Raw genomic sequence first — 14,478 nt, forward strand, 5'->3', positions numbered from 1 at the left:
ATTTAGTGATAATTCATTTATCATGGAACTAATATAATTAATTAGGTAGTTGCTGCTTATCTTTTTTTCTAATACATATATTGCTTTTAAACATCTGCTCCGTGGTCCATTATGATAGCATGAGATGTTTTAACGTGAACGCAATAGAGAGGCAAATGCTTCCTGATGACAGCTTCCCAATTTGTTTAGGAAACAGTGAGTGAGTTCTGGATTCACAGTTTTAACTTGAAGCATGGCAAGCATGGAAGCAAATTTGCAAAGCAGAAACAAAAAAATCAAGAAATCATATTATTTCATAGCATTTTTATGGTCTCACCCTCCCCTTTTTTTTAACGCAGGTATGGGTTTTTTGTCTTTACAAGATCTAAGCAAAATTACGAATTTGTTTTGTGATGTGTGTACATGTATGAATGTTTTGCAGCAGTTACAAAATCTTCCGAAGTTAAAATTGCTTTCAATGTTGTCTGTTACAGTAACTTAAATTCAACATTAGCTCAAAGAGAGATAGAACAACAGTATACATAAAAAAGGAAAGTAGAACAATTGAAAAAAAATTTAAGTAGGCTATCATGTGACATAGATAAAAATAAAATTCTGTGGAGGTTTTTTTATAAGTTACACCTGTGTTTTATATTTATGGTTTTATCAGTAGTTGGTTAAAGAGTAAAAAATAAATCTCTTCTTTTGGGCTGATATAAAACTCTCTGAGGCTCCATGGCTTTATTCAGCCATGCATAGATTTTTAGATGTTCCAAAGATCGCCTAAAATGACTGTACTCATTTTATTCATCTCATCAGCAAAGTTCATCTCATCAGCTAGAGAGATACCATCAAAACTTTTAGGCTCCAAAGTGTATTTTCGCTGCATAAATACTGTGCGTCGTACTTACAGAGACTGTAAAGTACAGGATTACGCATCACTGCTGTATCTTTTTATGTAAGAAGTCTTGAAACTGCTGTTTACCGAAAGGAAAGGGGATTATAGGTAGCCGTAAGAAGGATTCAGCTATCTGCCTTTGTATGCAGATCACAAATACAATGCGCCCACTTGTCACTAGAAACAGCAGAAAAAGAGATCTGAGTATCAGAAACTTATTTTGAGAAAGTGTAGAAACTTTGTAGTAGCCCAAAGTCCATCTTGTTACAGAGCAGAAGAATGTCAGTTTCAAAGCTTTCAGCTTTGCATTCAGCTGAATGCTTGATTTCAGAAACTGCCTAAACTATCAGTCAAAAAAAATCCAGGATAATGTAAAATAAATGTGTCCAATAATATTCTGCTCTTCAAAAGAATAAAGCATTAAAGCTGCCTTCTTCCCTTCTCTGCTGCCTCTCCTGCCATCAAACTATCTGCATCTTCTGGGAAGGCCACTTCTGGGTAAAATCACCTTTCTCTGGAAGTAATAGAAGTACTTCAGTCTAATGTCTGTCTGGTAATGGCAGAAATTCTTAAGATTTCTCAGTGGCCATCTCAGGGAACAGTGAAATTAGAAGTCTCTCCTTTGCTTTTCTTTTCCTAATCCAGAAAATGAAGATAGAAGTTGCTTACCAGCTGAAATCCGTGCTAACCCAGTAGGTTGAATTCATAATGATGAAGTTCTTCCTAACTTAATTTATGACTTTCTGAGATAGTAAGTAGGGTTTTTATAAAGCATGTTTTCCCTAAGGGTAGACAGGTTTGAGTGTTTCATTTTTGAGTGAGTATTAACTTCTTTTTCTAAGTATTTGGAAGTAATAAAAAATATGGCTTCTTTATCACTCAGTTTAAGATCATCACAAATTAGATATCAGTATTTATGTGAGGTTATACAGTCATTTTACCCTTATACACAGAAAGCAGAAGAGAGAAGTATGTGTATACACACAACTTTTTTCTAGAACAATAGTATTTAATTAATTAACATGAACAAGTAGTCTTGCCATCAACGGGGAGTCTTGCCGTTTCCAGGAGAGGTATTTTTTTGGGGCAAGGTAAGCTTGTGACTAAGCAATAGGCAAGGCCATAGTATCTGATGAAACATTAATGTCTGTAAAGCAGTAAGATTGTGATGCCAGGAGGTTGATCCAAACGGCTTTTGTAAATTTTAATGTAGTTTCAGTTCTGAATACAGACTCTTTTTCTTTCCCACCCCTACAAACTTGAAAGCCAGTCTGTAGTTGTTTTTGTTTTCTTTTACCACATGCTGCTGCTGTTCTTTCTTGTACTATTCTCACTAAAGCATTGAAAATGGATCAATTCTAAAGCAAGTTCAGCTTACTGTAGAGAAGAATTTTCTGTTTTCCTTGAGATTTTTTAAAATCTGTATTTCACATCTGATCACAGGGTATGATGTGTGAGGAGGAAAAGAACTTGCCTTCTTAGTCTGTTACACATTTACATGGGAACTGGGCATAGCATACTAACTTTACCTGGCCCAATAAGTCAGATAGAGTAATCATCATTGTCCCTTCTGGCATATTGTCTTTAGTATCCTTTCACATACAGTTATTAAAACTAGGTTAACAAAGAGAGAACTTTATTTAATGTTCTCTTTCAGTGCTTTAGATACCTGTTTCCTGATAAGCCATTCCTACAGCCGTCCAGAATTTCCTAGAAACCTTCTGTTGTGTGAGCATCAATGATTTTCTCATTTAATGTCCAAAAATGTATTTACAGTACCTTGTAGTGTAGTTTTCCAAGGTCTGGACTCTCCACTTGTGTGTCTTGTATCCATGTGCCTCAGCAGTATCTGGTTGTCTAATACACTAAATTTGGGGGAAATCACTTTTATGTGATCTGTCAAAGAAAAAAAAAATAATTGAAAGTATTTTATGTGTCATTACTGTTACAGTTTATCAGTTCTTATATCTCCTCATAGATTGATTCGCGGCTGAGTTGAGTTACGGATATAAGATAAAAATGCAAAATAGCTTTAAATTTCTTGTGTGTTAAACCAGCATGATGTTCGAAGTATGTTGGTTCTTTTTTTCGGTTCAGTCTTTTTTATTTTGCTTGGACAAAGACAGTAAGCCAGTATTCACAGTTGCTTGGCAATAGTGAAGTTGTGAAATGCACACCCAACCTGTGGGGCATTATGGTTGCTTAGTTCATGCATGTAAATTTGGGGGTTTGAAAAGTGAACAAGTCTACACCCATAGTGTCTTCTTCCAAAGTTTGTTCTAACAGTTAATCTTAATGGCATTATTAATTTAATGGTTCCATTTTCAGAGATGTTGAGTATCAACAATTTTTAAAAATGTCAGAACAACGGGGCACTCAGCACTGTTTGAATATTAATTTGAAATGTTAGGAAATTTATGCTGCAACTGGGGTATATCTCAATGCACTAAGTTCCACCTCTTCTTATTTATTTCAAATCTACAATAAACTTTAGTTACTTTACACCTGAAATATACCTTAACAGGAAAAATTGTCTCAGCTTTAGAGGTATTATTAGCAAAAACGACCTCTGGCAAAAAACCTTTAAAGCAAATAGAGAATTTTTGATGGGTATATTTGATCTGTCTTTTGGCAAGCAAAATTAGATTATTTAAGGATACACTTTTAAAATGGTCTGTACTAAAGGTAATGAGGAGATAGGCAGCTGTAGTCACCTTATTGTACCAGTTATTGTGCCGTAAATATTTTAGAGAGCTTTTGTCTTTTGCCTACAAAAGCAGCCTGCACATAGAAAGACCTCAGTTCTACAAATGCTTACACATAGTTCACAGTTTGTGGAAGTAAGTCTGTAAGATGTCTTTGTAGGTTTTGGACTTTAGTGATTTTCTTGCTAGTATTGAAAACTTCCATGGGGAATTCAAATGAGTAGTGCTGTGAAAGAGGTGATTGCCTTTATTTCTGTTCTGTATATTTATTGAATTTATTACAATAGTAGTAATTACTTTTCCCTTGATACAAATACAAAAGTTGATGTATTACTGTGTTCATGTTTGTTGTTTCAGGAGTCTTTGGATGATTCTCAAGTAGCTGGAGTTTGTGCAGCAGCAGAAGTGATTCGCTATGAATATCATGTCTTGTACTCCAGCAGCTACCAAGTACCTGTGCTTTATTTCAGGGCATGCTTTTTAGGTAAGACAAATCTTCTGTTGAACAAAGGAAAGAATAAAAATATGTTGGATGCAGTAGGTGTTAAAAACATAGGTTTTGTATTACATTGAGGAACAGAGTAATGATCACAAATAATAAGAAAGTAAGAGATGAGGCTGTTTACCAGTACATTTTGTAATACTCCGAATACAGAGCTTCAGGACCTTGGAGTAGATGATATCATCTCAGCCTGAAGGAGGCTGATCTTTGGCTCCTGGCATCTTGCCTGCGGTTGACTAAAACTGCTGGTCGTTTTTCTTGTTCTTTTTGTTAAATGAATACAAAAACTTAAAGCTAGAGGTTTGAATTTGGCTACAAAATAAGTGGACATAATTGCAGTGCTTCAGCAGAACCATGTCGTCTTCTTTGGAGCCTGAATTTGAGCTGCAAGGCTGGGGTCTAAATGTACCTCTAAAAGTATATGCTGTTTTCCATTTAAATTTGCTGCTTAAAAAAAGTAAAATAATACTGATAAGGTATTGCCTTTTTCTGTCTGTTAAAATTGGCTCTTGAAACACTAACTGATCTTCTTTCCACCCTGATATGTACATCTTGTTACCCATTACTCAGTTGCTATAGCCAGTGTGATTTCACTCACCATCCTGTCAGGAAGGAAGGAGGAACACACAGCCTCCCTCCAAGGCCACTGTTAGTGTCACTTATTTAATCAGCAAACATAGAGTGATCACACTGCAGCACTGGCTGTGCTCTGTTCCTCTGTGCCCAAAGATTGTCTACCTAGGACAGAGGGATTGAAATCTTCAAGACATTTCAGTCTCCTGCATGGTAGCATCAGCATCTTTTGTGTTTTGAATAATCTCCTAACTTTATCTAGATAAAGATGTCTGAATGTTGCCAGTGATATCTTTTCCTTTTTAATTAAAAAGTAGCTTAAGCTGCTTTGAATGTGTTTGGTAGATTTAATCACTCTCTGCCTTATATTGTTTAATGGTTTCTAATTTTGCAGTGTTAGCGTTTTAAAAGGCACTTTAGATTTAAAATTGAAGAACAAATTCACATAGACTCCCTGGTGGAAAGATTTTAGTCTGAGGTGCAGTTTCAGGAATGGATAATTTGGGGTAAATTTTCAAACTGGGATGTGGGGAATTGGGGACATTGCTCTGCCTTTACTACCAACAGAACTCATTTGCACACATCCTGCTGCAAATTTATTTCTAGAATTATTACAGGCATTTCCAAATGTGCAGTGTTTTGCCTCTAAACTTACTGTGCAGACGGGAAGATAAAGTTTTGCTGCAAGAGACAGATTAACCTATTTGTGGTCCTGAAAAATGTCATCTTCTTGGTTTTAGCTGAATTAATAGTGTACTGTCTCTACAGAAGAGGATGGAGACGCTGCAGGTAGAGGAAATAGGATGCTATTTCTACTGTACTGTACTTTCATATAATTAGTATTCACCATAAGCAGTTAATCACCAGAGAAGAGCTCCCAGAGACAAAACAAGTTGTTTAGCTTGTCAGCATCAGGGAATCGGAGGTGTTGAAACATGACTCCTTATAGCTGGAAGTGGATATTACAGGAGCTAGTGGATGATCTAATGCACAGTCGTAGTATTATGTGCCAACAGCTCCCCTTGCAGTACAAAACTGCAATTGTTCCTACAAGTACAATTATGTTTTTAAACGCTTCTTGGGAATCTCTCATGATGGAAAACAAGGACTTTTTTAAAGATAATTCCTAAAGTCACCTGGGTTCTCTTCAGTATTTAACGTTTAACATTCTCTGGGTCTTGAAGAGAGAAGGATACAAACTGCTGGCAATAAGTACTTTTCCTACAATGTTTTCAGCTAGTATTCTCTGATTTTAATTATGGATAGCTTAGTTTTGAAAATGAAAAATTCTGTCATCCCTGCAAGTTATTTGCCCGCCTGTGCCATGCTGTCTGAAGGTCCCAACATGGAGTTTTCAGGAACGTGCAGATGACAGTCACTCATGATCACTTGATATCTGAACAAAGTATCTTTTGTCTTGTCCTGAACCTGCTATAAGGAAAAAACTAGTTAATGCCCCAAGATATTTTTCCTTTGAGGTAATAGTCTTCATGTGATAGGTTCTTCACCTTGTTTCTCAGGGAACTAGTAATATTCGCTGCTTTCCTCATCTGAAGTAATTGGGGAAGAATCTTCTGAGACCTACATCAATTTTCCAGTCTAAATTCCTACCATTATTTGTAGATTAAGTAACAGAATTGATTCCTCACAAGTCTCTTCTGAACTGTTAATGGTTTCCCTTGAATCTTGTCCATACTGATCCTCATGTTAATTAGAACTTGCTGCAGGAGGTGAAGGTGAGCTATAATCCTTCCAGTGTTTCCACAGCCCTGCCCTGTCTTGCCTTCCCCAGCAGCAGGGCACAGAGTTTGAGTTCAAAGCTCTGCTTCCTCTCTGGCAGTGTGTTAAGTGGCCATTACACCTCGAGGCCTGCCTAGGAAATAATAATTCTTCTGTTCAACCTGACTAAGTAGTTTTGCTTGTTTTGCAATATTCACTTCCTCACTTTGTATGTTATAATAGCAACTGGTGCCAGCCTGTCCAAATCTGCGCTCTTCCAAAGAGACTCGTTAAAAACCTTCCTAGAACAATTAAATCCTGCCTTTCTCCCACCGTATGTAAGTCCAGTTTTCACTGACCACTTGGTCTCTTGCACTCCCTCCTAGGAAAAAGGTTTCCAAAAGAGTTGCTGGGGAGATTTTCCTTTCATATTCATCGCAGTTGGCATCTTCCGGAGCTTGTGTCAGTGAGGGCATCCGGTTTTCACTCCTCTCTGCTAGCGATTGTGCTCAAACATTATAGGTCAGTTCTTCCTGTAGAAGGACAAAAGTTGCATTGTACCCTTATCCTTGCTGCTGTCTAAATTGCATGAAATAATTTATTTTCTGGAATTCATCTTTAGACCTCTTTTTTTGGTGAGAAGTTTGATATGTAAGGTAGTGCAAGGTAAGGGTCTGAAATTTTAATTGCAACAGAACTAAAACATTCTAAGCTTTTTGGTAGTTAGTCTCCAGGGATAGATTTACAGGGAAGATCTTGTTCTGGGTAAGGACAAATACTTCACCTGAAAATAACGATTAAGTGTGATGACTCTGTCTGGGAAGATGTTTGGGAACATTATAGGATACAAGAAGATATTTTTAGGCTACATATACATATATATGTAATAAAAATTTTCACCACCTTGTGATAGTTCCCACATAGCATATATTCCTAAATTCAGACCTACTGAAGTCCCAGTCTGTCAGGAGCTCAAGGCAGTGGTTCTCAGTACCTCAGACTCTCAGAGAACTAGATGTCATTTCTCCAAAATCAGTCTTATGCATGCCATACCTTTCAGAAATGGGAACCCCTCTTTCTTTCTCTGGCTTCTGAGATTACCAAATAGGTAGCTGAAGAAATGCAGAAACCCCTGCTGATATCTGATGTCAGCAATTAGCCTTCTTAGAGACAGATGGTATAGGCAATTAGCCTTCCCCTTCAATGCTAGCATCAGCCAGATGGGCTGGGCTAGGTCCAGTAAGCTTTCTTTAATCGGCAGAGTATTTTCCTCTGTTCTTAGTCTTTAAGATGTCAAGGAACTTTTCCTGAACTGCCATCATCTGAAGCCATACATTCAGAAACCTCTTGCACCAACAGTGAGGTAGCAGCAACACAGTCACAGGTGGACACGGGCATCATTCTGGAATCAACCTGCCTGTCAAGAAAATAACATTTTGTCTCACACTTTTTTGCTATTTTGCCTACAAAGGTAGAGGAAGGATCACGAATGCTGGCTAAGCACTGACAAGAAAGAGCAGGACTAATGGGACTCAGCACGGACTGCAGCCTAACTCCTCTAGAAAAGAGAGAAGGAGTGGGATCTTCAAGTTGACCTACTCAAAATACGTCTAGCTCTCTGACATATAGGTAGATCCCTGGCAATAAAAACCATGCTAATCAGTGGTTAGAGAGAAGGATTTTGTAAGATAATGTAACTTCCTCCAACCCTGAAGGCATGACTTTCTGTATTCATAACCATACTGGGCCTGACTGATGCGCTTTCCGGAATACAGGCTTACTCCCTGAACTCACAAGCACGTAACCACTATGTCATTTCTCAGAAAAATAGCTCCTCTTAAGGCCATGTCCCATATGAACTGGTTTTATCATGGCTTTGGATGTAAATATAATTGGTATAATCAGATATTCTCCTAAGTTGTAAGGGTGTTTTTTCTTTGTGGCAATGGTTTCTTAAGAGTGGCAAAACCTAATATTTCTTTGGAAAGTATACCAGAATGAAGGCTAAAAATAATTTGTGCACCATTTCACCAAAAGTGTCAAATAACCTTTAATAATTAGAAATGGAAGAAATTTTTAAAAGCCCTCAGTAAATCTCAAGAAAACAGAATACAGCAACTTGGGAAGCCTGAAAATTTTCTCTGAAAATATACGTGAAATTTGTATGCCTAAAGAATTCCTGCTCTTTGCAGAAATTAAGGTGCCAAGTCATCTGGGAGCTGCAGCTCATGTGTCGTCTTAACGCCATACCTTGCTGCTGTGAGGGGGCACTCAGCCATCTGCTTTTTAACTATTTCTTATTTGTGGTGATGTAAATGAGTTAACCCCAAGTGGACCATCCAGAAGCTTTTCTCAGAAAAGTTGGTCATAGTCTAAACGGTTTAAATAATAAAAAATCTGAGTTTGTGATAGAAAGGCTGTAGGTGTTCTTGCCTGGCTGTTAGGGCAGATGAACTGATTGATTCGAGTTAGTAAATGGCAGAGACAGAACCCGTACTTAGGAGCTCTTGACTCCCATCCTTTATCTTCTTTCTCTCAACAAAAATCTTGGTTACTTCCCAGGCTCTTTTGGCCTTTCTTGCTGGGTAGGTTGATTGTGTAAGAGCCTGTATTTCGCAGAGCCTGTGATAGTACTGATGAGCTGATGATGTGTCTTGTGCCAGACTGGTGTCATGACAGGCATGGAGCTTCAGATAAAGGTACGGTAAATCTGGCATGACCCACAAGCAGCTATTTCCTTTCACTCTGTGTAATTATTTAATTAGCTGAATTATACAAAATGTACCTATAACCACAAACTTCCACTTCTGTCTGCACACCCGCTCCCAGCTAGACTTGGGATAAGACTTGGGAGCTGTGTCGTCGCGGGTGGATGATGAGTAAACGTACTGCTGCGTGAATCTGAAGCCTCTACCTCCCTCTCCTGCAGCTTCTCTTGGCTCGATGCTGCTGTTGCCTTCTTTTTCTGGCTGAACTTTTCTGAGTTCAGTACCATCACAGGAAAGAATGAGGCAAGAAGCAGAGCGGCTGCTTGGCTCAGCAGGTGCCACAGTGGCCCCTTGTTGCTAGCAGCAACAATTACAGGCTGCGCTGTCAGCCCAGCTGGATATTTGAGGTCTCAGTGGGTTGCAAGAATGTGTAACAGGGCTGCTAAACATGTGAATGCTGGCAGCCCTGGAAAAAGGGCTCTAAAAGTGCCCGAAGAATACAGATGTGTGTTTTGTGCAAATCTGGGAGCTTGCAAATAAAATGGTTTCAGTTATATCATCCTAAACAGATGACCACGCAAACTGAGGAGGTCTTTAGTATAAAACACAGCTTCAGCCAGATTACCTGAAATGGATCCTTCTATCAGTCATTTCCAGATCTTAGTGTTGTGTTATTATTTTATTTTATTTTATTTTATACCTCTTTCAATAGACTTTCAGGTCTTCATCCTACAAAAGAGGATGAGGAAACTGCCCATCCACCCCCTCTCCTTTTGCAAGGGTCTTGGCAGTTCCCAACTATTTAGCTGAACCTCACATCCATTTTAAGTATTGATAACTTACTTTTTCCTGCTGCATCTGGCCTCTCATCTAGTGAACTAGTCAGAATTTACAGGAAGACAATACTTGGGAGCATGTATAAAAGCTTACTCAGTTTAAAAGTCACACTTAATTCAAACTCATTTAAAGCTTAGTGAAATATATTAAAATAGTGCAGAAAATTCAAAATGTAGGGAAATTTAAATCCAAGCATATTTCAATATATAAGTGCATAATCAGAATGCCCAGATCAGTTTTTTGTTTTTATGTGAAACACTGCAGTTACTCTATATTAACTGTTTAATTATTTTACTGTCTGTGATCTCACTATGATGCAAAGTGAAACTTACTTTCAGTTTGGACGTATTTGTTTTTTTCCGTGAAATGAAAATAAATCTATACTGAAATACAATGGAAGATATACTCCTTCTCATATATAAATAATAAAAAAGTAAAGACAAACTCAATTTTAACTATAATACGATTCAACAATACTTGATAGTTTCTGTAATTCAGATTAACAGTTAGAGTGGGAGTAATCCATTCCGTGTGTACGATCTGAATTTGCTCAAGTGTTACTATACATATTCACAGATAAAAAGAAGGGTCTACAGAACAAAATCTAGAGTGGCAAATCAAATTTTGCAGTAGAACGTGTATTCTGGATTTTACATTTGGACTCTTCTCTGCATTGTCTTTGCAGGTTGAATAGAAAACACAAAATTGCATGTATGCCTGGCATCTCGTATTACCTGCACCCAGATACATACATCTGAGCATAAATACATCCTTCTAAAGTTAACTTACACTCTTGTAACAAATTTCTTAGTAAATGTTAGACCATCTCTAGCACAGCTCTGGTATCTGCCATCATAAGACAGTGGTCTAACAAGTCTCACGTTCATGAGGATGGCTTGGTATAGCTAGTGTGTGGGCTATTATTCCTTCAGATACTTTATTTGCCACATGCTTCTGCTGTATGGTACTTACGTAAGTTCAGAACTTGGTGCCTTTTTATCAATATGTGCAGAAAATAAGAGAAAACAGAGGCTGTAGGCAGCTGGTTTTAACTTATATCTAAACATGGCATTCAAATGTTAATTGGGTGAATAAATCTTGTTCATTTTACAGACATGAAAATGTCAGTAGAATAAAACTATTTGTCACAGGATAATGGTTTCTGACACCTAATAAATGCCAAGATGAAGCTACTTATTGAAAGTATATCAAAATATTCTATTGCTATTTGCCAAAAACAAATATTCAGGAAAAATTGACATGCTTATTTTCTAACTGGTTGACACTAATATCTTGGCATAATTCTAGCATCACAACTAAAAACTTGATGCAACAATGCTATATATTAATGCAGCTCAAAACAAAATTATGAGCGTGTAGGTTACAAAAATGCAGTAAACTTTTGTCTGCAGAATTTTGTTCCTTGGATTTTTTCCACTCTCTTGCTAAGAATTGTGTGTATTTACCTGAGATAACTGTTCTTGATACTACTTTGTGGTTTTATATTTATCTTATCCAAGCATTGTTTTACAAAATTAGTTTAACTTCACACCTTACAACCAGAACAGTAAGTTGTTACTCTCAGGTAACAGAGAATAAAGCTGAAAAGATAATTTAGGATAGTTTTATTTGCACCTTCAGTCAGGATTTGAGCAGTGCTGTTTTGGAGTTTTATGGGGCTAGAAGGGGCTCAGCCATGGTTTGCAGTTATTTTTTCCATCTCCTTCCAGATAATCAGTATTTTCAGATTTAATTTTGCTATTCAGTAGTAAAGATATAGCATGCTTAAGAGCCTTGACTGTGGGTGGTTGTTCCCTCCCCTCGCAGATGGAAGACCTTTAACTCTGGATGAAATATGGAGAAGTGTTCATGCATGCTACCAGGCTCGTCTGCTGGAGGGGCCCTGGGACACTATTACACAGCAGGTGAGAAACCACTTGTCATTTACAACCTTGATGAGTGCAATATATGCCTGAATCCTCAGTGGCCTTATTCCTCTCCTGGACATAAGTAAAATATGTAAAAGTCTAACTGAGGCTGTGCTGAGCAACAATAGTTTGTATTAGATTTCAAAGGTGTTCACCATGTAAGGCTTAATGTGACAGTATCTCTCATTTAAAATACTTTTCCAAAGCCAATCCTGAAAACTTCAGGTGATTTCTGAGTAAATTTCTGGATTTGGGTAAATACAAAAGCAGACTTATTTATGTGAGTAAAATATATTAGTTTAATATTTCACAGATTGTCTATTAATCAAATTACCAAAAAAGACTGTGTAATTTTCAATTTTAAATAGACTTGCAATCCTTAGGATTGAAGGAGGGAAAATTGGTCTCTCAGTCATATAATAAGTTGTTGCCAACTAATGTCCTTAAGAATCAGTAGTTAATGAGTGCCATGTTTTACAAGAGGAAGCAGATTAGTAAACTGTAATATCACTGCCTTCTTTTAGAGCTATTCAAATCACTTTTATTTAAAGTGGTTTTAAAATCACCAGATCATTTCAGCAACCATTCCCAGACCTGTGATGATGGCTCTCTTGAAAACATTCATGCTTGTTCAAGGAAGAGAGAAATAGGGTTCAGAGCTGAGTTGGTTGCTCTGATTTCTTCCCTTGGCTCCAGGCCTCCGGTGCTAGTTTGGACAAAGAATAGAGACTCTCTGGGTGTCAATTTTTTATCATCAAAGATACTAATGTGTCCTTTCTTCCTTCCCTTTTCTTCCTTGACTTTTTGATTTTAGCTGTTTCCAGGTACACAGGTCTCTTGTCACAGAAGCTGGCACAACAGGGATGTAACCTCAACAGAGCTCTACAGGTGTTTCCTTAATTCAACTAATACAATTTAATTACAGGATACCTATTTGTAGATGGTACTCAATCATGGAAACACAAGCAACATTCATGTTTTTTGCACCCAGAGACTATTATTTATATTATAATAGCTCCCTGAGAACCTAACAGACATTGGTTTTCTGGTGTTTGCTGTCCATGTCTGAATTCCAGTTGTGAGTTTGTACATTGTCGTAATACACACTTTTAAATAAACTATTAATTACCTGACTTGTCTACTGCAGAATGAAGATGAGAAAATTAGGTTTTAATAAAATTATATAACATGGTAGCAGATAACTGATTTTCTCCACAAAAAAGTATTGCAGTTGAGATTTTTCAGTAAACTTTTATGATTTATAGCTGAAGTTTAAGATTTGTAGCTAAATCATGACTGTTCCTGCATAGAGAGGCAGAGGATTGAATTAAGTTTGCCTTTACTGCATCCACCTTCTTGCATTCCTAGTAGATAGAGACCAGTAACCCCGCAGTCAGATGCTAGGTATCCTTTAGGGCTGACATCTCTGGTATTTCCCAGCTGAGCTGTTCTGACTTGTGGATAGTTTATATTTCCACCTGCAAAAATGTACGGGAGAATCTACTATGTGCACTCCAGAGGTGGGTGTGCCTCCTCTACACTCACATTATACTGTGGCCTGAAGCCACGTTCAAGCTCCTCTGTAGAAAGCGCAGCCTCTTCCTATTCATCTGCAAAGCACTGCAAGAACCTACAGCTCTGTAAAGGTAATAAATCATAAACAAAAAAACATAAACGATATGTTTGGAATGCATAAAATCAGAGTGGCGGAAGCCAAAAGGAAAACTAGGTCACTCTGACCTAGGGATTATTTTTGCCTCATAGGGAGGAGTAAAGTAAAACTGCCCTGCATCCGATAACTAGAGATACATACACACAAAGGCTTGCAGAAACAGGTTTGTGAGTGGTAGATTGTGTGGAGTGCTAAACCTGTTGTCTCTGTGACAGCTCTCAGAGGTGGTTCAGCCAATGTGAGTCCAGTGACAAACACAAACTAAGATGTAAGGAAAAACATTTTGGAGAACTTAGCAAAGTTATAGCAGCAAAATACTATTGAACATAACATAAGGGTGACTTTCCGTTAAATAAAGAGCTTATAAATGAATTTAAACTGTTTATCCTAGAGTAATATAGACTGTACCTCAGGTGATAGCACAATAGTGGAACTGCTGGCAGATAGCAGAAGCCAGAGAAGTTAAGATGCTCCAGCAATCCTGCTACATAATTTGGAATTAATTTACTTTTTTTCCTATGCCATTTGTATGTACGCCTTCTCCCTGAAGACTGTGTACTGTGGCTCAAGGCTGTTGAATTCCACTGACTTCAGTGAGGTTAGCCTGCTTTACATCAGTATTGAACTTGGTCCAAGGGCCCCAGCTGCATTCCTGGGTTGGAAATGTGCTTTCCCACATGGCTGCAAGAGAGAGCCTCCGGGAAAGCAGCTTTAAGAGGTCTACAGTTTTAATTTTAGATGAAAGCAGAAAGGCACCAGGCAGTGAGGGTGCTTTTGCTTATGGTCATTCAGTCAGGTGATAAGAGGACAAAGGAATGCATGGTTTGTGGAAGTGAACATCTCGGGAGCTGAACCAGAGCAGAGGAAGACACCAGTACAATTAGTGTGAACACTGTCATATTTTCGGTGCCAGCAACCACTGGTGCAACAAACACTTACCCTTGTAAACTCAGAGAT

The 14,478-nt window shown here is 37.8% G+C and overlaps 1 protein-coding gene across 5 annotated transcripts in view; it reads left to right on the forward strand.

The window, feature by feature from the left end:
• ATG10 (autophagy related 10) overlaps positions 1–14,478 on the forward strand; it is an 87,854-nt gene that overhangs the window by 50,079 nt on the left and 23,297 nt on the right. For all 5 annotated transcript variants that reach the window (XR_008574742.1, XM_054810803.1, XM_054810804.1 and 2 more), the window contains exons 4-5: positions 3,940–4,066; positions 11,749–11,846. Coding sequence is in view for 4 of the 5 variants with exons in the window: in XM_054810803.1 (XP_054666778.1) it covers positions 3,940–4,066; positions 11,749–11,846 (225 nt within the window). In the remaining variant the exon portion in view is untranslated. The remainder of the gene's footprint in view (positions 1–3,939; positions 4,067–11,748; positions 11,847–14,478) is intronic.

This window comes from Grus americana, chromosome Z (assembly GCF_028858705.1).
Source record: "Grus americana isolate bGruAme1 chromosome Z, bGruAme1.mat, whole genome shotgun sequence".
Taxonomy (NCBI): Eukaryota; Metazoa; Chordata; class Aves; order Gruiformes; family Gruidae; genus Grus; species Grus americana.